Source organism: Enhydra lutris, unplaced genomic scaffold (genome assembly GCF_002288905.1).
Source record: "Enhydra lutris kenyoni isolate GAN:26980312 unplaced genomic scaffold, ASM228890v2 scaffoldscaffold108, whole genome shotgun sequence".
In the NCBI taxonomy this organism is placed as follows: Eukaryota; Metazoa; Chordata; class Mammalia; order Carnivora; family Mustelidae; genus Enhydra; species Enhydra lutris.
In genome coordinates, this window is record NW_019154192.1 from 1,012,201 (window position 1) to 1,033,003 (window position 20,803).

The window sequence follows — 20,803 nt, forward strand, 5'->3', positions numbered from 1 at the left end:
TTTTGCACACACAAACCAAGTGGTAACTGTAAATTCATTAAGATAACTATAAGCTTGAGGCGCCTGGGCGGCTCAGTGGGTTAAGCCTCTGCCTTCGGCTCAGGTCATGATCTCAGGGTGCTGGGATCAAGCCCTGCATTGGGCTCTCTGCTCAGCAGGGAGCCTGCTTCCCCCTCTGTCTCTGCCTGCCTCTCTGCCTACTGTGATCTCTGTCACATAAATAAATAAAATCTTAAAAAAAAAAAAGTTGCTATAAGCTTGGGATGCCTGGGTGGCTCAGTCAGTTAAGCATCTGCCTTTGGCTCAGGTCTGGATCTCTCCGTCCTGGGATCAAGTTCTACCTCGGGCTCCATGCTCAGCTGGGAGTCTGCCCTTCATCTCCCTCTGCCCCTCTTCCCCTTCTCATGTTCTCTCTCTCGGTCTCAAATAAATAAAATCTTCAAAAAAATAAAAAGATAACTACAAGCTTACTGATAACTCTCTGACTAATGCATTTGACATGATATAATAGAGACTAAAAATACATTTTGCATCAAATTTACAACTAAAGGATAACTAGAAACCTAAGGAATAAATCCTTTTGATTGTCTCTTAAAATAATATCTTTAGATACGAGTGTGAAGAATCTTTTACAACTCTGAATGTAGATATTAGAAATCACCAAAACCTTCTTGATTCTTTGGAACAGTATATCAAAGGAGATTTATTGGAAGGTGCAAATGCATATCGATGTGAAAAATGTGATAAAAAGGTAAGTACTGTCTGATTTTAAAAATCAGTAATAACGTTTAACAGAACTAGAAGATGTCAGAGTTGCTTGTGTTCAGCATCAAAATCCACCACTCTTCTAGCTCTGCTTTGTTACAGTCATGGCAGATAGGCAGTTACAGTAACTTAAAGATTTGTCAGGTAAACTATTGAGAGAAAATACAGGACTTAAAACCATTTCATTGGATGATTCATTTTAGATGTCACAGTTGCTATTGAATTCCTCAAACTAGAAGGGCTGATAATAGAAAATACTGTTCCTCTTTTGTAGTTCAGGTTACTCTTCATGTTTAGAATCATTCATTGTATTTGGTTACATCAGATTTTCATAACCACTTGCAGTTTTTTAAACACCAGATTTCATTTTTTCAACCCAGCCAATTAATCTAGCAACTTAAGTGGTTAGAAATGGAATGATAACATCTCTCTGGAGGTGGATATTACAGAAATATTTTTCTGAACCCTACTCTCATCCCCTAACTACCTGTATTATTCTGACATTAAGCACCATTTAGATCATGATCTCTAAACCCACAATATTGTCTGCTACCTATAGATGTCAGACAGTTTCCTCTGAGGCAGTCTGTTTTTTACATATCCTACCACTCTTTCTCCTCATATTTTCAACTATGGACCTTGAGGTAGGACCTTTTCAGAACAGAATTAAATATGTTAATATGTGTGCAGCATTTAACGTGTTATGTGACCATAAGTGCCTTATGTATTAGATGCTGTTATTATGTGCAATATTTCTTAAGTTTGCTCACAGCAGGTTCTGTTCATTAGCATAGAAATAAACATCAGAAAAGTAACATGATCATATAGAAGTAGAGTATGGAAACATGAGCCATTAATTTCTGTGTCACATGAGACAGTAATTACATATTTTTAGGCTTAGTATAAATATTTTGGAAAAGTAGTAACAAAATGATCTTGATTATATTCATTTTCATGTACTTCTCTATTTCTGAATAAATCTTTAAATTTTTTATGTTTTATTTGAGTTATAAAAGCACCTGTTTATATTCACTGTTTATTGTAGGTTGATACAGTAAAGCGCTTGCTAATTAAAAAGTTACCTCCTGTTCTTGCTATACAATTGAAACGATTTGACTATGACTGGGAAAGAGAATGTGCAATTAAATTCAATGATTATTTTGAATTTCCACGAGAGCTAGACATGGAACCTTACACAGTACCAGGTGTTACAAAACTGGAAGAAAATAATGTAAACCCAGACAAGCACTTGATACAACAGAATGAGCAGTCTGAAAGTGAGACAACAGGAAGCACGAAATACAGACTTGTGGGTGTGCTTGTACACAGTGGTCAAGCAAGTGGCGGACATTATTATTCTTACATCATTCAAAGGAATGGTAAAGATGGTGAGAGAAATCGCTGGTATAAATTTGATGATGGAGATGTAACAGAATGTAAAATGGATGATGATGAAGAAATGAAAAATCAGTGTTTCGGTGGAGAGTACATGGGAGAAGTATTTGATCATATGATGAAGCGAATGTCATACAGGCGCCAGAAAAGATGGTGGAATGCTTATATACTTTTTTATGAACGAATGGACACAATAGACCAAGATGATGAGATGATAAGATATATATCAGAGCTAACTATCACAAGACCCCATCAAATTATGTCACCAGCCATTGAGAGAAGTGTTCGAAAACAAAATGTGCAATTCATGCATAACCGAATGCAGTACAGTTTAGAGTATTTTCAGTTTGTGAAAAAACTGCTTACATGTAATGGTATTTATCTAAGCCCTGCTCCAGGTAAGTTTCTGGAATTTAGCTTTTTATCAATAAAGAATAATTTTTACTTCACTTACAGGATTTTTTTCAGCCATAAATGCATATTAATATTTTCCTTCAGTTTTGTGAAGGTTTTTTTCAGTTCCCTTCAGATTTCTTTTTCCTTTTTTCTTCAGAAAATGATTAGCCTCATTTTATTTTAAAGACGTCAGCTTTTTCTTAAATTGAAGATTTCTGTTTTTGTGTTTGTCAGAGAGGGACAGAAGGAGAGAGCATAAGCGGAGGGAATGGCAGGCAGGACAGGCAGAGCAGGCAGAAGGTGAAGCAGACTTCCCACCAACCAAGGAGCCCCATGTGTGGGACTCAATCCCAGAACTCTGGGATCATGACCCAAGCCAAAGGCAGATGCTTAACTGAGCCATCCAGGTGTCCCAATGTCAGCACTTTTAGTTCATTATGTTGAAGTCAGATGTTAAAGAGCCCTGTATTTTTGAGTAGTGACACAGTATCTAGAAACATAGATGAGCTTTTATTTATAATTTAACTCAAATGAGTTTGAAACATGGTTTTGTGAAGTGCTAACATAGAAACCAAAGATTACTTTTAGTTAAGATCTTTTTAACATTGGGCTTCTTTGTTTGTTTATATGTATGTTTTTTAAAGGACAAGATCACTTGTTGCCTGAAGCAGAAGAAATCACTATGATTACTATTCAGCTTGCAGCTAGATTCCTCTTTACCACTGGATTTCACACCAAGAAAATTGTCCGTGGTCCTGCCAGTGATTGGTACATGGCTTTGAATTTTATTCATATTATGCTGAACTGCTTTATATTTCCCTAGCCATGAGAATCTTATTTCAAACATAGGATAAAAATTTGGTGGTAGTGTTGAAAGTATTAAAATCGCTTAGTCTTAGTATGCATTCTGTTCAAAAAATTGACTACTATTTCTATTAAGTTTTATCTTTTACTGCTTCATTGTGAAAGTTATAAGCTTTATCTAGATGGAATTTTGACTTAAGTTTAAAAGTTTGGAAGATTTTTTTTTTAAGATTTTGTTTATTTATTTGACAGAGATCACAAGTAGGCAGAGCAGAGGCAGAGAGAGAGAGGAAGCAGGCTCCCTGCTGAGCAGAGAGCCCTATGTGGGGCTCGATCCCAGGACCCTGGGGTTATGACTGGAGCCAAAGGCAGAGACTTTAACCCACTGAGCCACCCAAGCACCCCCCTTTTTTTTAAGATTTTATTTATTCATCTGACTGAGCAAGAGATCACAAGTAGGCAGAACAGCAGGCCGGGAGGATCGGGGAGGAGCAGGCTCCCTGATGAGCAGTGAGGCAGATGTGGGGCTCCATCCCAGGACCCTGAGATCATGACCTGCACCGAAGGCTGAGGCTTAACCCACTGAGCCACACAGGTGCCCCAATATGGAATTTTTTTTAAGTGTTTACTGTCTTAAGTTTCTAATTGTAAAAATATGGAGGACATTATAATACCTTATCTAACAGCTCTTTTCAGCATCTTAAGAATAGAAGATCACTCCCATCAGGAGGGGATTTGAAAATACATACACATCCGTACAAGTTCTCATTTAATTCATCTTATGACTATAGGACTAGATCAGTTCTGATACTGTACCTAGAACCAACCATGACCATTAATTGTAGAGAACTTTTTTATTTGATTCATAGAAGTTTGTTGGTTCATTATAGAAATCAAAACAGAAGCACATTAATAAAAGTTGATATTCATATATTTTTCTGTTTTAGGTATGATGCTCTGTGCATTCTACTCCGTCATAGCAAAAATGTGCGGTTTTGGTTTGCTCATAATGTTCTTTTTAATGTTTCAAATCGCTTCTCTGAATATCTCCTTGAGTGCCCTAGTGCAGAAGTGAGGGGTGCATTTGCAAAACTTATAGTATTTATTGCACATTTTTCTTTGCAAGATGGACCTTGTCCTTCATCATTTACATCTCCTGGACTTACTGGTCAGGTAATTGAAAGCTTTTCTCTAACAGTAAAATACAAGTAAACTCTTTTTCCTTGCAAGATAAAATCACTAAACATATGTGTTTGTTTTACATGTATACCATATATATACAGCCATGCGTAAGTTATTGAGTTTATTAAAATTATTTCACAGCAGTGGGTATGATTATTGGGTGCTTTCAGAATATAAGGAAAATTTCTTCTGTTTATTCAGTTACTAGCAGTTATGTAGTAAATATTCAGATTACATATATTCAGGGAGTGTTTACTTTTATAATGGCTAAATTTGCCTAATTATAATGGCTAAATATGCCTATTTAGCATAAAACTGTATACATGGATATTATTTTTTTACAGTTAAAACAGTTAACATCTACAATGAAATTTCCAGCTCTCCCATCTCTCTAAAGCAATTGTTTTTAGTAATTTCCTTCCTGATATTTCTGCCTAATGCAGTCATATATATGAACATACCCCTAATGCAAACATACATATGGGAAGTATCCTTTTCTCCATCTGGTTGCTAATAAAATATTTTATTCTTCACAGGCATGTGATAACTTAAGCTTGAGTGATCACTTACTAAGAGCAGTATTAAATCTCCTCAGAAGAGAGGTTTCAGAGCATGGCCGTCATTTACAACAATATTTCAATCTGTTTGTAATGTATGCCAATTTAGGTAAGAATTCCTTTTAATTCCATATAATGTATTATTTCACATTTAGTACTAAATGATGAATGTATTTTAATGCAGTGATGAGATCTAATTTCTTCTGAAACAGAAGCAGTAGTCCATATTTATGTAGTTAAAATCCATTGCAGATTTATTTTTATCACTTTTTAATGGGAATTCTCATCTTGGATTCTGGTAATTTATGCAGTCTTGCTCATATTTTTATCTCCTAATGCTGGTTTTAAAAAAACTGTTTCACACGCTATATCCCACATGCTACAGATCAGAATTCCATTTTCTGAAGGATCCCAGGTGGTTACACTTGTCAGGTTTAGGAATCACTTCCTATGGGGCGCCTGTGTGGCTCAGTTGGTTAAGCGACTGCCTTCAGCTCAGGTCATGATCAGATTTTAAAGTCCTAGGATCAAGTCCCTCATTGGGCTCCCTGCTCGGCAGGGAGCCTGCTTCTCCTTTTGACCCTTGACCCTTCCCCCTCAATGCTCTCTCTCATACTGTCTCTCCCTCAAATAAAAGCTTTAAGGAAAAAAAAAATAGAATCACTTCTTAAAGAAGTTAGTTGCATTGTATATATCTGTGTTTTTGTTAAAATAAAGGCAGTGAAAATGTACATAAGTTATTAATTTCTTTTGAAACCAGTAACTTCAAAATATGCTTTTCTGGTGTTCATTTCTTCTTAGTTGTTCCAGAGTGCTTACTTAAAATCTTAAGCTCTATTTTTTTGTTAGGCTTATTATTCTATTGTCTTTTGATTAGATTTTTAAGTTTTTTTGTCATGCCCACCACAACTAGAGTATAAAATCCTTGTGATCAGGGTTTTTTGCACAATAATTCTTAGTCACTGTTTTCTGAATGGATGGATAGTCAAGAATATACATAAGAAATTTTCTAAAATTTTTAATATTCTTATAAATTATTGTTTATTAAGAGTTTAGAAAGAGGGGTGCCTGCATGGTTCAGTGGGTTAAAGCCGCTGCCTTCAGCTCAGGTCATGATCTAAGGGTCCTGGGATCAAGCCCCACATCGGGCTCTCTGCTCGGCAGGGAGCCTGCTTCCTCCTCTCTCTCTGCCTGCCTCTCTGCGTGCTTGTGATCCCTATCAAATAAATAAATAAAATCTTTTACCAAAAAAAAAGTTTAGGAAGAGTAAATTTCTTACATTTACATTACAAAGTTTAAACATCAGTGCTTCAGATTTTGATGTCCCAATAGCTCAGGATTACTAATCTTTTTGAGATGCAGTTTAGTTGAAAATTCTATACTATTAATATATATTTGGGTAGAAGTTTATGAGGAATTAATTCAGAGTTCATTTTATTTATTTATTTTTAAAGGTTTTATTTATTTGAAAAACAGCAAGAGTATGAGGTACAAGGGGCATCCGGGGACAGAGGGAGAAGCTGAGCAGGGAGCCCGATGTGGGACTCCATCCCAGGACCCTGGGATCATGACCTGAGCCAAAGGCCGATGCTTAACCAACTGAGCCACCCAGGCACACCCCAGAGATCATTTTAATTACAAATAATTTTGTATCTAAGGTTAAATTGTTTATCCAGACATTCCTCTTTGTAAAGTATAATGTGTATGAACTTAACTAATAGTCACTGCTAATTACTTAATAGAACACTTTATTTTTTTTTCCCGTTGTTTCTGTAGTGTATTATCCTTTCCCTTATGTATCTCTAATTGAGATTCTGGGAATCTTATGGTTAAGAGGGAAGAGGATATCACACAAACAAGCACACACTGTTCTTGTTTTTCTGGTGCAAAAAGATAACTTTTATAATAGCACAAGGACAGGATACATGGGCAGAAAGAGCTGCCAAGTTTTGTGGGGGAGGTTATCCTTATTTTTATTCATATTTTTAATGCAAAACTATTAAACTTAAACATTCACAGAAATGATATTTTGTAGGTTTTTGTTTTTGTTATTTTAAGAGTGCACATGAAAGCATGTGTGGTTGGGAGGGGGACAAGGGAAGGAGGGACACAGAATCTTTTTTTTTTTTTTTTTTTTTTTAGATTTTATTTTTTTATTTGACAGACAGAGATCACAAGCAGGCAGAGAGGCAGGCAGAGAGACAGGAGGAAGCAGGCTCCCTGCTGAGCAGAGAGCCCGACGCGGGACTCAATCCCAGGACTCCGAGATCATGACCTGAGCCGAAGGCAGCGGCTTAACCCACTGAGCCACCCAGGCGCCCCGGGATACAGAATCTTAAGCTAGCTCCAGTGCAAAACCTGACAAGGGGCTCAGGCCCATGATCCTGAAATCAGGGCCTTAGCCAAAATCAAGAGTCAGACACTTAAGCAACAGAGCCACCTAGGCATACCTATAATTTTTGTATTTTCATTTCAGTTATTGTTTATTTACAGATCATTTATTGGTCCATAGTAGAATTTAATAGTAATTGATATAGCCATAAATAATTATGCATTGATAAATCTGAATATTAAATCCTTAGGATGGCTGGATGGCTCAGTGGGTTAAAGCCTCTGCCCTTGGCTAAGGTCATGATCCCAGGGTCCTGGGATCGAGCCCTGCATTGGGCTCTCTGCTCATTAGGGAGCCCGCTTCCTCCTCTCTCTCTGCCTGCTTCTCTGCCTACTTGTGATCTCTGTCAAATAAATAAATAAATAATCTTTTTTTTTTAAATGAATAAATAAATCCTTAAAGCTTTATTTTAGGTTTCAAAATATTTTGCATTTTAGAAAGGTGAAACATTGCATATGCTGTCCATTCTTTTCTTTTCCATGAAAATTTTCACTTTATTTCATATTTCTCCCTAAAACACTTCTCCCATAATTTCTTTTTTTTTAATTGTGTTACATTGGTCACCATACAGTAGGTCATTAGTTTTCGATGTAGTGTTCCATGATTCATTCATTGTTCACATATAACACCCAATGCTTCATGCAGGACATACCCTCCTCCCTAAGCCATACATTCTTTGACCTTCTCAGTAAGGTCTGCAGCAGCACCCCATAATCAAACATCTGAATATTTCAGTAATAAGTATTCATTCTGTGACAGTGGCTGGGGAGTATCATAACAGTTAAAACCAGACAGGCTTCACCAAAAAATGTGTTGTGACATGAACATTATTTTTTTTTTCCCAAAGATTGATTTATTTGCCAGAGAGAGAGGTCACAAATAGGGAAGAAGCAGGTTCCCTGCTGAGCAGGAGCCTGATGTGGGACTAAATCCCAGGACCCTGGGATTGTGACCTGAGCCAAAGGCAGATGCTTACCCTACTGAGCTATCCAGGGATTCCAACACCAGCATTATTTTAAAAAAAAAAAAAAAAAGGTTTTTCAGGATTTTTGAATTTCACATAAAACTTTGTGAACCTTTTTCGGTCCTGGGAATATAGTAATGCATAAAGAATTTTAATGAGATGGGGCACCTGGGTGGCTCAGTGGGTTAAGCCTCTGCCTTTGGCTCGGGTCATGGTCTCAGGGCCCTGGGATCGAGCCCCGCGTTGGGCTCCCTGCTCAACGGGGAGCCTGCTTTCCCCCTCTCTCTGCCTTCCTCTCTGCCTATTTGTGATCTCTCTCACTCTGTCAAATAAATAAGTAAAATATGTTAATAAAACAAAAAGAATTTTAATGGAATATAAAATATTGTGATACAAGGGAAAATACAAGTGCTATCATACACATCCAAGGCATATCTGAACTACACTTAGAGAGTAAGAAGGGCTTGCTGGAGTAAGTAATATGGGAATTTGTTGGTAAATGGAGTGAATGGCTTATTGGACAAAGAAGTTACTGAAAGTTACTCAGTATGAATTGAATTGGTGAAAGATAATGATATACAAGAAGGAATTAGCAAGATGCTCTAACACATGGTGTTTTGACAAGTCTTGTGAGAAAAAGTTTTTAGTTTATCATGAGGGCATTGAGAGCCGTTATAGCACAGCAATAGTCCCCCCACCCCCCACTTCTCTCTGGTTTCCGTCTGTGGTTTCAGTTATGTACACTGTGGTCTAGATGTGTATGATCCTCCCTTGAGGTTCTGACAGAAGGTCAGTGATAGCATAACATTACATCCCAACATCATTCACACAGACATTTTATCATCTCCCATCATCACAAGAAGAGTGGTGAGTATAGTAAGGTATTTTGAGAGAAAGATTAGATCCACATAACTACAGCGCGTTGTTAAAATTGTTCTGTGTTATTGTTGTTAATCCCTTATCATGTGTAACTTACAAAGTATGTGAGTATGGGTGAAAAACACAGTATATATATAGATCAAGTCTTGGAGGTCTTGGAACATATTCCTGGGGTATAAAGGAAGCTTATTTATTAATATTTGCCTTAGAAAGATTATACTGATTACTAGCTCATTCAGTAGTAGACCATGGGACTCTTGATCTCAGGTTCAAGCCTCATGTGGGTATAGAGATTACTTGAAAAAAAAAAATTTTTTTTTTTTTTTTTAAAGTAAAAGACCAAGATATCACTTGAAGTGAGAGAGTAGTGGTGCCATTACTGAGAGGAAACATAGGAAGAGGAATTCATTTGGGAAGATTAAAAGTATGTTCCACACTTAAATGAAAAAGTTCAGTGAATAGTGAGATGTGTATATCCAAATTTTAAATCATTTCAATGCATATTATCTAATACTGTAGACTTAATCACAAGAAAAGTAACTAGGGTCAAGAGAATGGGAACTTTAGAGAAACACAATCTTCATAGCTAGAAGGAAGAAACCACAAGTAAGATAAAGAAATAGCAAAAAAAAAAAAAAAAGAGGTAGAAAGAAAATGAGAGAGGAAATCCAAGGTTAAAGAGTTTGAGAAGTAGGAATTAAGAAGAACTGTTTTTACCTTCAAAGAAAGGTTGAGACAGGCACTAAATGGTCATGAGATTTGGAAAATAAGGGTGGTAGAAATAGCAATTTAGACCCCCCTGCCTTTTCTTTTTCTTTTTTTTCTTTTTTTTCTTTTTTTTCTTTTTTTTCTTTTTTTTTGCTTGAGAAAGGAAAAGAGGATAGTAGTTTACAAAAGAAATTTTTTTCTGATTTAATTTAGTTTCTTTCTTTACTAACCTCACTTTATTTTTTTTTATTAATTTTTTTTTTAGGAGCTGGTGAGTGCCTCAGTCAGTTAGGTGTCTCCCTGTGACTCAGGTCATGATCCCCAGGTCCTGGGATTGAGTCTCTCATCCGGCTCCGGAGCCTCCTTCTCCCTCTCCCGTTCCCCCTGCTTGTGCACATGCATTTTCGCTCACTCTCTCAGATAAATAAATGAACCCTTAAAAAGTAATTATTATTTATTTATTCATTCATTGGTGAGAGGAAGGACAAATGGGGAAGGACAAAGGGACAGGAAGCAGACTCCCTGCTAAACAGGGAGCCCAGTGAGGGGTTCAGTCTCAAGACCCCCAGAATCATGACTGAGCCAACGACAGAAACATAACCAACCAAGCCAACCAGGTGCCCCTACCTTACTTTATAATGATGAGAGTTGCCATCTAGGGCACTCTTAGGTCTCTAGATCCAAAGAGTATTATTTCCTTAGAGCTCAGTGTTACTGGAATCCCACAGTCACAATTTCAGTTAGAATAATTAAACTAAATCAATGTATTTTTTTATTCTGCTTGTATTTCTGTAGTCTAAACAGAGTAGATGAACTTCCATAAAACTATAGGCAGCTATATTAGATAATTACCTTCTATTAGTGCAACACTTGCCATTCTAGTTGTTTTTATTTCTCTAACATGTATTCTTCTCCCCTTTTTGATAGGCATGGCAGAAAAGACACAGCTTCTGAAATTGAGTGTACCTGCTACATTTATGCTAGTGTCTTTAGATGAAGGACCAGGTCCTCCAATCAAATATCAGTATGCTGAATTGGGCAAGTTATATTCAGTAGTGTCTCAGCTGATACGCTGTTGCAATGTCTCATCAAGAATGCAGTCTTCAATCAATGGTAAAGTAGATTTTTATTCTATATCATAACAATAATCATAGACTTCTGTATTACTTAAATCCCTGAATATTTATAAAAATGAACTACAAGCCTGAAGGCTCATGCTTTTGTTATTTTTTTAAACCATGAAGCTGTTTCACATGTTCAAAAAGAATTTTTAAAAATTTTGGGCAGCTGCCTTCAGCTCAGGTCATGATCCCAGCATCCTGGGATCGAGTCCCGCATTGGGCTCCTTGCTCCGCAGGGAGCCTGCTTCTCCCCTCTGCCACTCTGTCTGCCTGTGCTCACTCTCTCTCTCTCTCTGACAAATAAATAAATAAAATCTTTAAAAAAAAAAAATTTACTACCTACTCTGATAAATCCCTTAAGTTATGAAATTGTTGGCTTAAAAATTTTAACTTTAATTTTTTATCTTCATTGTCAGTGTTTGCATTTTTTAGATCTTATCATCTTGGAATACATATGATTATTTTAATGAATATTTTACTGGACTTAGGAAAGTTAATTTATAGTCAGTTTTTGAAATAAAAAATTCAGTATTATAATTTTTTATAGAAGTTAATTGGCTTTTCACTGATGATGATCTATTCTAGGTAATCCCCCTCTTCCCAATCCTTTTGGTGATCCTAATTTATCACAGCCTATAATGCCAATTCAGCAGAATGTGGCAGACATTTTGTTTGTGAGAACAAGTTATGTGAAGAAAATTATCGAAGACTGCAGTAACTCTGAGGAAACCATCAAATTGCTTCGTTTTTGCTGCTGGGAGAATCCTCAGTTCTCTTCTACTGTCCTCAGTGAACTTCTCTGGCAGGTTAGAGGAAAATAAACATTCATATGTCCATAACTTGATTTAGATTCCTTTAAATTAGTAATTCAACTATCTTTTACTTGTTCTAGGTTGCATATTCATACACCTATGAACTTCGGCCATATTTGGATTTACTTTTGCAGATTTTACTTATTGAAGACTCTTGGCAGACTCACAGGTGAATACATACTTTTGCTACCAGAATAATTACATTTTTTTAGGTTCTAGAAATAATAATTGAAATTACCAGCTGCCAAATATACTTTTATTTCTTGAAGCTCTGTTAATGTTTTATCTTAGAAACAATAATAAGAAATTAGGAGTGCCTTGCTGGCTCAGTTGATAGAACATATGACTCTCGATGTCAAGATTGTGAGTTTGAGCCCCAATTTCAGTGTAGAGATTACTTCTTTTGTTTCGTTTTAAAAAAAAAATTTTTTTTTAAAGATTTTATTTATTTATTTGACAGAGATCACAAGTAGACAGAGAAGCAGGCAGAGAGAGAGAGAGAGAGGGAAGCAGGCTCCCTGCTGAGCAGAGAGCCCGATGCGGGACTTGATCCCAGGACCCTGAGATCATGACCTGAGCCGAAGGCAGCGGCTTAACCCACTGAGCCACCCAGGCGCCCCAAAAAAAATTTTTTTTTTTAATTTGACATAGTCACAGTGAGAGAAGGAACACAAGCAGGGGGCGTGGGAGAGGGAGAAGCAGGTCTCCTGCCAAGCAGGAAGCCCAATGCAGGGCTCAGTGCCAGGATCCCAGGATCACAATTTGAGCCGAAGGCAGATGCTTAATGACTGAGCCACCCAGGTGCTCCATAGTATAGAGATTCCTTAAAACTAAAAGTTTCATTTAAAGAAAAAAAGAAATAATAATTAAAAAATTAAAATGAAGGGGCACTTGGGCGCCTCCTCAGTCAGTTAAGCATCTGCCTTCAGCTCAGATCATGATCTCAATGTCCTGGGATAGAGCCCCACATCTGGCTTCTCCCTCTGCCATCCCCCTGTTTGTGCTCTCTCTCCTCTCTCTGTCAAATAAATAAAACGTTTTTGTTTTTTTGGTTTTTTTTTTAAAGATTTTATTTAGTTATTTGATAGACAGAGATCACAAGTAGGCAGAGAGGCAGGCAGAGAGAGAGAGGAAGGGAAGCAGGCTCCCCGCTGAGCAGAGAGCCCGATGCGGGGCTCGATCCCAGGACCCCGAGACCATGACCTGAGCCGAAGACAGAGGCCCAACCCACTGAGCCACCCAGGCGCCCCTAAATAAAACGTTTTTTAAAAACTAAAATAAAATTTGTTTCATTTTTAATGTTTTAACCCAAAGTTCCAGTTTCACTCTTAATATGAGATTTTTTTTTCTTCTCCTTAATTTTTTTTTCTTTTTTTTTTTTTTTAATAAGAAAACTAGCTTAGGGGGTGCCTGGGTGGCTCAGTCATTAAGCATCTGCCTTCCGCTCAGGTCGAGATACTAGGGTCCTGGGATCGAGCCCTACATTGGGCTCCCTGCTTGGCAGGAAGCCTGCTTCTCCCACTCCCACTCCTCCTAGTTGTGTTCCATCTCTCTATGTCTTCTATCAAATAAATAAAATCTGAAAAAAGAAAGAAAGAAAACTAGCTTAGTCTTTTGATAAGTATTTAGCTCCATATAAATATTTTCAGATTATTTTATACATGAGGTTTTTTTATTGTTTCATTTTTAATGATTTATTTATCTTAGTGAATGTTGGCAAGGTAGGGGGATAGTAGGGAGGGGCAGAGAGAGTCTTAAACAGAGTCTGCACTCAGGGAAGACCTCCACATAGAGCTGGATCTCACCACCCTGTGATCGTAACTTGAGTCCAAACCAAAGGTTTGGACGTTTAACTGAGTGCGCCACCAAGATGCCCCTGTACTTGTTCTTTAATTAGTTATATGGTAACATTTAGTTTCTAAAAGTAATTGTAGTCTGTTAGTGGTTTTTGTAAGTATATGAAGAGTCAAAGCGGTAACTTTTTTTTTTTTTTTTTTTTGAGAGAGAGCATAAGCAGGGTGATGAGGGAGAAGCAGACTCCCCACTGAGCCAGGAGTCCCATGAGGAGCCCCGTCCCAGGACCCTGAGATCATGACTTGAGCCAAAGGCAGATGCTTAACTCACTGCACCACCCAGGTGTCCCAAAAGTGCTAATTTTTTAGAACTAAAGTTATTGTACTCTAAGTCTTTATCCCCAAATTCCTCTATATGTTCTTTGCCATAAAATTAAGCCCACAGGATTTTTTTTTTTTTAAGTAGTTTCCACACCCAGTTGGAGCCCAGTACGGGGGTGGAACTCACCACCCTAAGCTGAAGAACTGAACTGAAATCAGCACACTTAACCAGCTGAGCCACCCGGGGGCCCACAAGTTATGATATAGAATTAGTTACCCAATATCTCTCATTTTTCTTGCAAAAGCATTATTTTATAATAGTTTATTTTAAAAGGAAACAAATACAAGCATATTGTCACCCATTAGCCATAATCAAAAGAAAAAGATGAAAATGCTTTTTTTTTTTTAAGATTTTACTTTTTTCTTTGTAAAAGAAAAAGACACAAGGGGAGCAGCAGAGGGAGAGGAAGAAGCAGATTCCCTGCCGAGCAGGAGCCTGATGTGGGACTCAATCCCAGGACCCTGGGACCATGACCTGAGTCAAAGGCAGGCACTTTATTGACTGAGCAGCCCAAGCATCCTACATTATTTTATAAATTTGTAGTGCTTAATAATCATTACAATCTTGAATTTCAGGGGGACTAGAAATACTAGACTTTTTGAATTAATATTTTAATTTGTGATCTAATTAGCCATCATGGATTTCAAACAAATCAGTTAATGTCAAAATAGCATTAACCAAAACCAGTCACCATGAGTCAAAAGTATTAGAAGTTTCAACCTACACTTGTTTATTACTCAGTATCTATTTCAGTATCATGAGAGAATTTGATTTTTTAAATTTTATTTGAATTCTAGTTAGTTAACATACAGTAATATTGATTTCAGAAGTAGATTTCAGTGATTCATCATTTACAAAGAATACCTAGTGCAAATTCTACTACCTGCCCTCCTAAATGCCTATCACCCAGTTACTTCCATCCACCCCTACACACCTCCCCCAGCAACCCTCAGGTGTTCTCTGTGGTTAAGTCTCTTGGTTTGTTTTTTTCTCTTTCTTTTCCTTTTTTTTCCTCCTTTCCCACATGTTCATCTGTTTGTTTCTTAAATTCTACATAAGAGTGAGATTATCATGAACATTTAGTTTATTCAGTTTACATTACAAAGTATCTGCTATGTGCCACACCAGTAATAGGCAACAGAACAGGTAAAGACAATACGGTTTACAATGGTATATAAAAAGTAGTTGTAGTAATGATAAGGTGGCAAAAATACCGACTGACTTCATTATCACCTAAAACTAAAGAATAAAGTAGAGTATATACTACAATACCATTGTTTCCAAGATAAACAAGACTTAGATTATGAAGTGTGTATACTGCAAAACAAAAGCACAAAACAGGTGCCTGCCTGGCTCAATCAGAAGAGCATGCAACTCTTGATCTTGGGGTTGGGAGTTCGAGGCCCACATTTTGGTAAAGATTACCAAAATAAATAAAAACATAACACAAAACCAAAAAATTGGTTTTTATTTGGAATATAATGATGTTCCAAGTAAGTAAGGTAAATGGTGAAAAGGAGTTTCTCTAGAGACTTTCTATCTAGATCCTCCTAAAAAAGAAAGAAGGAACGTTTTGCCCACAAATAATTTTAAATTGGCTTTTGAGAAAAACGAAGTAACTGGATGTATAAAATGTTACGCTGATACTTGGTTAGAACTGCAATGCAATCTAATTATTAGCAAATCAGCCAAGTTTACTCTTGCCAGTAAAAATTGCTTTATATGCCATATGTATATTCTAATGATTTGAAATCAAGTTCATTTTGTACTGTGAAATTTTGTCACTTCCATAGTCTCTAGACTCTGCAGTCTTTTAAAAAAAAGGAAAAAAGATCTGGAGGGCTCCTGGGTGGCTCAGTCAGTTAACCGTCCAGCTTTTGGTTTTGCCTAAGATTATGGTCTCAGGGTTGTGTGATTAAGCCTTCTGTGAGGCTCCATGCCCAGTGGCAAGTCTGTTTGAGGGTCTCTCTTTACCTCTCTGTTTGCCCCTCTGCCTCCTGCACATGTGCACTCACATTCTCCCTTCTTTCTCTAGAATAAATTAAATCTTTTTAAAAGAATGCTCTGACTCAATAATTTGATCAAACTGAAATTATATTCAACTGAAGCAGTGTTGCAGATATAGAGTTAACTTTAATCCTTATTTCAATATTACTGATGCATTTAATTTATAGTTAGCAAAATAATACTGGGTTAATAATTTGAGTAAGACTTCAGACTTTTCAGTCAGACTTTAACCATCTTTCCACCTTGCTGGCTTTATGACAGTAGGCAAACTGAATTCTGTACTTGTTTTTTCACCTTTTAAATGGGTTTATTCCTTAGGTAATTAACTCTAGGGTTAAATGGATTCACTGATTACATCAAAACGTATAAAAGGCACAGTGTTGCTACCAAATACTACAAATATTTATATTTGATTCTTTTTTAGAATTCATAATGCACTTAAAGGAATCCCAGATGATCGAGATGGTTTGTTTGATACAATTCAGCGCTCTAAGAATCACTATCAAAAAAGAGCGTACCAGTGTATAAAATGTATGGTAGCACTCTTTAGCAATTGTGCTGTTGCTTACCAAATATTACAGGTGAGAATTTTTTTCTCAAATCATGTAATAATCTGTATCATAATTAAGAACTACTTTAAAAGAATTGTGAAGATTTGGGCTTAGAAGTTAACATTGAAAATTATTCTAAATTATTTCTTTTTTTTTTCCCTCTTTTGAAGGGTAATGGAGATCTTAAAAGAAAGTGGACCTGGGCAGTGGAATGGCTTGGAGATGAACTTGAAAGAAGACCATATACTGGCAATCCTCAATATGCTTACAATAACTGGTCTCCTCCAGTGCAAAGCAATGAAACATCAAATGGCTATTTTTTGGAGAAATCACATAGTGCAAGGATGACTCTTGCAAAAGCTTGTGAACTCTGCCCAGAGGAGGTAAAAAAAGCCACCAAAGGGCAACAGATAAAAATGGAAGAAAAAAAAGTAATTTTTTATATTTATAGGCCAGTGTTTATTAATTTAAAAAAATTGTGTTGCGGTTTTGTTGGCTTTAATATTCTTTGTTGCTTGATTTTGTTTTTAAGGAATCAAATGAACTTAGTAACTCCTTTGTTAGAGAAATTCCTGTGAAATTTTCTATAAATTACATATCTGGAAGAATCTAATTTTTTTCTCTAATTGTTAGTTATTTTATTTGCTTTAAATGAAAAAACGGTAAACAGTCAACTGGTACATTTTTTAAACTTTTTTCTCAGGGGCGCCTGAGTGATCAGTGGGTTAAAGCCTCTGCCTTTGGCTCGGGTTATGGTTCCAGGGTCCTGGGATCGAGCCCTGCGTCGGGCTCTCTGCTCAGCTGGGAGCCTGCTTCCTCCTCTCTCTCTGCCTACTTGTGATCTCTGTCTGTCAAATAAATAAAATCTTTATTAAAAAAAAAAAACTTTTTTCTCAAAAGGTAATAAAAATAAATTTAAAGTTGCTTTCATAATCAAATTACTAATCTCTTAATTTAAAATTAGGAGCCAGATGATCAAGATGCTCCAGATGAGCATGAGTCATCTCTACCAGAAGATACCCCATTGTATCTTCATTCATCTGGATCTCACTGTCAACAGGTAAATAAGACTTCAGTGGGTTATTTTTTTGTTTTTGTTTTTATTCATTAAGTTTCTCTACTTTACCAGAAAAAGAGAATTTAGTTATTTTTCTTACATGTTTTGTAAATTTTCATCTCTGACTATGAAGTAATAAAGGGCTTATTCATAATAGGTTTGCCAGGATGATCAGAGAAAGAGCATGGTTATAGTTGGGGTCATGTTGCGGCATGTTTCAGTCTACCCTTATGGCAGTTTTCCTGGCCAGTTAGGTAATACTGTTGTGCTATTATAGTTAATAAAAATATGTGATGCTTCATATGAACATAAAATTAATAACCGTTGAAGAAACGTTAAGACAAACATATCTTGGTTACCTTTGCCTCAATATTCCTTTGCAGTAAAAATGTTTTAAAAATCAATTTGAGTGATTTCAATAGATGATGAGTCATTGGGGAAAAATGGTAACTAGTAAGAAATATACATGAACAGTTCAACTTTCATTGAAAAACAAGAATTTGGAGAAATGTTTCAAGAAAGATTGTCCTAAGTTTAAACCACAAACATGATTAATTGAGGTCTTTAAATTTAATATGCCTCAGGATCATGTAAAGGCACTTGTTAAAAACAGGTAAGTTCCAACTCCAGGATTTCTGACCATCAGAGGTGAAGTATAAGACTGTATTCTGACAAGTTTCCAGGTGATGCTGATGCTGCTGGTCTGTGGACCACAGTGAGAGCACCAATTCTATTAGCAGAATATTTGGTGATAAACACTTTAAAATACTTCCCTTGTGAAAGTAGAATCCAGTTTTATCATAAAGACATATTTTCTTGAAACAGTTTATTATATCATACTTAAATTCCTTAGAATATTAGAATTGAAATATAGGGGGACGCCTGAGTGGCTCAGTTGGTTGAGCAGCTGCCTTCGGCTCAGGTCATGATCCCAGCGTCCTGGGATCGAGTCCCACATCGGGCTCCTTGCTCGTGGGGGAACCTGCTTCTCCCTCTGCCTCTGCCTACCATTCTGTCTGCCTGTGCTCGCTCTCTCCCTCTCTCTCTCTGACAAATAAATAAAATCTTTAAAAAAAAAAAAAAAAAGAATTGAAATATAGGTTAATTTATAACTACTACATTATTGTTTTTAGATAAATCCCTAGAACAGACATGTCTACTTTTACAAAACTTTATCCTATAATTTTTCATTTTAATTTTAATATATGAAAAGTTTGACATGCTGTTCTTTTTCACCCTCAGAATAATCATATGCATGGACAGCCATATACAGGGCCAGCAGCACAACACTTGAACAACCACCAAAAAACTGGCCAACACACGCAAGAAAATTTTGAAAGCAATGAAGAAGTATCCTTATCTCAAATGAAGGATCAGTGAAATACCTATCATTAACTGCTTCCTTTAAGACCATGCACTCAGGCCTTACTGTCCAAACTTTTTCTGTGTCTGGCTGATATTCAAAACAAGAGAAACTGTTCAGCATGGAGTAGAAAGTCTATTCACTGTCTCATTTGCAGAAATTTGTTGTCAATATATATAAGCCACTCACAGGGGAAAGTGTATAATGTTTTGTATTAAATGGCTGATACTAATATGTAAATGGCAAAGATGTATATAGTATATTAATGTTTGACTATTAATTCTTAACCAAGAGAATTTTTTTTTTTTTGATGAAGAGTCACAGTTCTACAAAAAAATAATTTTCTTGTTTTGTTTATGCATTCTGCATCCAGTATTGTCTGCTTCATGGCAATTGGATCAAATCCTTTACCAAAAATAAAACCAAAAAAAGTAATATAAAACAGCCCATCCATAACAATACACCATTGGTTTCTTGTTAATTCTTAGTTACTAGAGCCATGTAAGGCTGGTTGGTAACCTTGAATTGTATGGATGGTGTGGAAAAACTGCTGATGTAACATTGTGTCTGGATATTTTTCATTACCTTTTTATTCTGGTTAATCAGTTCAAAGCTATAATGATGCTGTAACATTTAGCATGGCATCAAACTAAGTTTGTGTAGCCAGTGAAGACAAAATCACCTGAATGATCGCAGTTTCCCCTAAAGTGACAGTTTTGTTACCTAGAGGTTTTTATTTCTTACACGTAGCATACATATAAAACAAGAGGAAAAATGTGACAGAGAGGCAGTTTTCAGTTACTCATATATTCTTTAAAGTTTGACAGTTCAGTCTCTTGATGGGAAAAAGAATGTGAAAGTATTGGTTATAGGAATTAAAAAAAAAATTAAAAAGAATATGCAAGCTTTTGCTACCCCAGAATGTGTGGAGCATAATAGATGACTGTATTTTGTGTGCTTGTTTTGTTTTACAATAGAATTTATTAGGTGATACTTTTACAGAAGCTCACTAAAGTGGACATCATCAGAATCCTACAATATTTTGAAGTACCATTGCACCTAGATATCTGGCTGGTTTTCTAGTCAGTCACAATTTTACTTGAAAGCAAGAATTGTCCCATTTCCTTTTCCATTCCAAAACTCTTATGTTGTGGTATTTAATTAAAAAACATAAACTTCTGGTTAGTTAATATAATTCTGAATTACTATTTTAGAATAAACATTTGTTTCGGGATTCTATAACTCATGAGTTAATACTATATTTAAAAAAGAATTGGTAACTTTTGAATGTGTGTAATATTTTGAAACCTGTCTAAAAACCAAATATCCTGCAAACAGATACAGCCTGTCCTATACTATTTAAATATTTTGCTGTTTTGTTTTATAGAAATTATTTTGCTGAATTCACAAATAGAATTTGATTTAAGAAGAATTTGTCTTTTGTGGGTTTGTTACTCTTTTGTTCTTAAACGTTATACATTAAAACTTATTTGTATAACATATATTGGCATGATACTGAATCCAGCATTTCAGACATCACATCTTAGTGCTTAAAATTTATCTTTGGGGAGCCTGGGTGGCTCAGGTTAAGCATCTGCCTTCAGCTTAGGCCATGATCTCAGGGTACTGGGATCAACCTGTTTCTGGTTCCCAGCTCAGGAGGGAATCTGCTTTT

The 20,803-nt window shown here is 36.3% G+C and overlaps 1 protein-coding gene across 4 annotated transcripts in view; it reads left to right on the forward strand.

Annotated features, from left to right (window-relative positions):
• Positions 1-20,560, forward strand: part of LOC111139452 (probable ubiquitin carboxyl-terminal hydrolase FAF-X) — a 149,302-nt gene extending 128,742 nt beyond the window's left edge. For 3 of the 4 annotated variants that reach the window (XM_022491711.1, XM_022491712.1, XM_022491713.1), the window contains 12 exons: positions 610-751; positions 1,811-2,558; positions 3,201-3,324; positions 4,308-4,533; positions 5,079-5,208; positions 10,970-11,155; positions 11,749-11,969; positions 12,056-12,144; positions 16,582-16,738; positions 16,879-17,091; positions 17,673-17,768; positions 19,008-20,560. In XM_022491711.1, the coding sequence (XP_022347419.1) occupies positions 610-751; positions 1,811-2,558; positions 3,201-3,324; positions 4,308-4,533; positions 5,079-5,208; positions 10,970-11,155; positions 11,749-11,969; positions 12,056-12,144; positions 16,582-16,738; positions 16,879-17,091; positions 17,673-17,768; positions 19,008-19,145 (2,470 nt within the window). In that variant the 3' untranslated portion in view covers positions 19,146-20,560. Of the gene's footprint in view, positions 1-609; positions 752-1,810; positions 2,559-3,200; positions 3,325-4,307; positions 4,534-5,078; positions 5,209-10,969; positions 11,156-11,748; positions 11,970-12,055; positions 12,145-16,581; positions 16,739-16,878; positions 17,140-17,672; positions 17,769-19,007 lie in introns of all 4 variants that reach the window. The other variant, XM_022491710.1, reaches the window with a different exon arrangement.
• Positions 20,561-20,803: the final 243 nt, after the last annotated feature.